Raw genomic sequence first — 3,080 nt, forward strand, 5'->3', positions numbered from 1 at the left:
GCAAATGCCATCCCTACATTTACTTCCTTTTTTGAAGTTTTTTCTTTACGTGTTTGCTTTTTTTTTAATGCAGTGTTTCAATAGACATAGGAAGGTAGTATTTATAATCAAGTTCTATATACAGTGAGGTTCCAAATGTAATATTTATTGTTTATCTGTTATTGGCTGATAATTCCTGTTTCATCCTGTACTTAAGCTTTTTAAACTAACACCAAATTTGTGTAAGAAAGCTAACTTCAAGGGATAATGATAGCATCGTTTACACTAGAAGTATTATTAATATTTTTTAATTACTACTAGTTATTATTAATACTTATAAAAGTGGACACTGTTTGAAACTATCTCACCCCAGTGAAATTGGTTGACACCATTGTTTTGGTTTTTGAGTTATGCAATTAAAAATAACAAAAAATACAAACTTTTTTGCTGTGATATTTACAGACATTCCCGGAACTTGTGACTCAGTCATTACATAGGTATTGTAAAGTTCTGACGAGATATTTAAAATACCATTTTGATGAACGATCCCAGCCATCCCCACATAGGCAGTGCTATCACCAGCCTGATAATATGTATGAGGATTGTAGAAAAGAAAAAAAGTTAAACATCATTCTTGCACGAACAACAAACCACACGTCTCTATGTTAAACAGCTTTCCCATCATAATATTTTAAAAGTGTTTCCAAAATTCTTGGAGACCCTGTAATAGTCTTAATTTTCTGTATATTATTTAAAGATATAATCAGAACACTCGTACCATTTCACCAAAAAAGATAATAAACCCGTTTGCTCACAAATGGAGAGCATAATTCAAGTTGCCAAATCAGCTTATTTCCCATTTTAAAGGTTTCATGTTCTAATAATTATTTTTGGCAAACTAGGATAAACACAATGGTATGGCTTGTTAATAAAAATGGGGGAAGTAGGAAAAATTGGGTTATATTTTCAAGAACTTCCTAATAGAAACCTTTGATTTACCAGGATTTCAAGTACTGGAAAATTTGTTGACAAACTTCCATGACTTTCAACAATTTTCATGACCTGTTTGAACCCTGCAAAAAGCTGCGTGTTGACTACCAGAAGGTGAATAAAGTCATATATAGGATGCCTGCAAACTGCCAAGGACTTACTTTAGTTTGGATGCTTTATCTGAGTCATAAAAGATTTTTCAACACTGGATCTGAAGATTGATACTGACAATCAAGTCAGTGAAGAAGTAAAGAAAAGACAACTTATACTGCAAGAAATAGGTTGTGGTAATTTTTTATTACCATGTGGGTTATGTAATAAGGTAGGTACATATGGATGACTAACAAAATTGGTACTTCCATAATCACTATGATCAGAAGCATTCTAATACTGTCAGGAACTTGCATATTAAAAAAGCAATGGAGAGTATAAAAGAAGGGTTCTACTAGAATGGATGCCAGAAATGTTATCATTTGCACCAACTTTCCTATGCTGTGAATGAAAAAGTCAACAAAGAAAACATGGGTAACTGCAGCAGGTATTGTGGTGAATCACCACTTGAGAGAGCTACAATGAATGTGTTTGGTCTAACACTGAGAATAAGTGCATCAGGGAGCAGAAACTCTTGGAAGGAAGCTTTTAAATGAATACATTTCAAGATTTGGGATGGGTATGATCAAGGATGAAATTTTGAATCACATTTGTTTGCAGATGTGTCAAACCTTTGAAATCTAAAACACCAGAACAATAACCCATCCTTTTGATGGTATGGTGGAGAGGTACAATTATGTGCTACAAAATCAATTAGCCATTTAGGTGAATGAACATTGGGGAATGTGGGGTCAAGTTGGAAGAGAACTAAACCTTCTGTACTCGCACATCCTGAGAACCATCATGTAGCAGTGTCTTACACAGATTATGCAATGAAGTCATACATAACTTCACCTGAAAAAAAAAAAAAAAGAAGAGACTTAAATCAGTCAGTGATAAGATGAAAAGTCACTGTGTAAACACCGATAAGACTGGATTTTATCATAGTGATATATGGATGTACATTGCAAGAGAGGACAGTCTAAAAAGTCAAGTAGATGTTGGGAAGGACCATATGCTATAGTTAAAGGAATCAATGATATGGTTTAAAGAATCCAGTAGGACAAGTCAGTCCAAAGTAAGGTCATCCACAATGACTGTCTTTGGAAGTAAGTTGGCAAGAGAATGATCAATGGTTTGCTGAAGAACCAGAGGATCCTTTCATGATAATTTATCATATATTAGCAAGGATGGAACCACCACCAGCTCCCTATGACCCTCTACCTGAAGAGAGCTCTCCCTTGTGTCACAGTGGCAATACTTATGAGGTACAAAAGATCATCCTAAGTCTACCATAAGAGATAAAGCACACTACACCATTGAAAGTATACTACTTGTATTTTTGGATGAAAAAGTATATTCATAGCTTGAAATCTGTAAAATATATATTACATGTGAAATCGAAAGAAAATAAATATATAAACTAGGTGTCAGAGCTGTAATTATTCTAAGTTTTTATTTATTTCACGTGAGCATAAACAATTGAACAAAATGATATATTTACAAAAGTATGTTTCCACAAAAAAAAAGAAAAGATATAATAACAATAAAAAATAGTAATTTCTTTAAAATGGAAGAGAATACTCAAATTCACATTTTAGACAGCACTAACAGGGAAATTTGATCTTTCAGCTTTTTTCTTTATATATTAATGTCACTCTGCTAGCATGCGTATATTAATAACATATCCTATCTTAAATAGTATTTAAATGAATCACTGTCCTACATAAATTAATACAATGGCAAATATACAAAATGCCAATGTCTCTAAAACATTCTTTACATGTTTCTGCAAATTTTCAATGTACAGTCATATTTTATGTTTACTGTATGCAATTTGAACAGTTTTCATCCACATTAGCACAGTAACTGGAATAATTGAAAATTACAGATCCATAGTAACATAATATTACATGTACAGAGTGAGTTCAGCTTCCATGCTATCCACGTTATTAGAGAAAAAAGTTATATAGACTAAACTATCGAATTACTCGTTTTGAACCACCAGGCTTCATAATCAT

At 32.8% G+C, this 3,080-nt stretch overlaps 1 protein-coding gene across 1 annotated transcript in view; it reads right to left on the bottom strand.

The window, feature by feature from the left end:
- Window positions 1–2,552: 2,552 nt before the first annotated feature.
- The window catches only part of LOC106458399 (vacuolar protein sorting-associated protein 45-like), a 51,336-nt gene continuing 50,808 nt past the window's right edge, over window positions 2,553–3,080 (bottom strand). Inside the window, exon 15 of the mRNA XM_022384604.1 lies at window positions 2,553–3,064. Coding sequence (XP_022240312.1) covers window positions 3,039–3,064 — 26 coding nt within the window. The 3' untranslated portion in view covers window positions 2,553–3,038. The remainder of the gene's footprint in view (window positions 3,065–3,080) is intronic.

This window comes from Limulus polyphemus, unplaced genomic scaffold (assembly GCF_000517525.1).
Source record: "Limulus polyphemus unplaced genomic scaffold, Limulus_polyphemus-2.1.2 Scaffold456, whole genome shotgun sequence".
Taxonomy (NCBI): domain Eukaryota; kingdom Metazoa; phylum Arthropoda; class Merostomata; order Xiphosura; family Limulidae; genus Limulus; species Limulus polyphemus.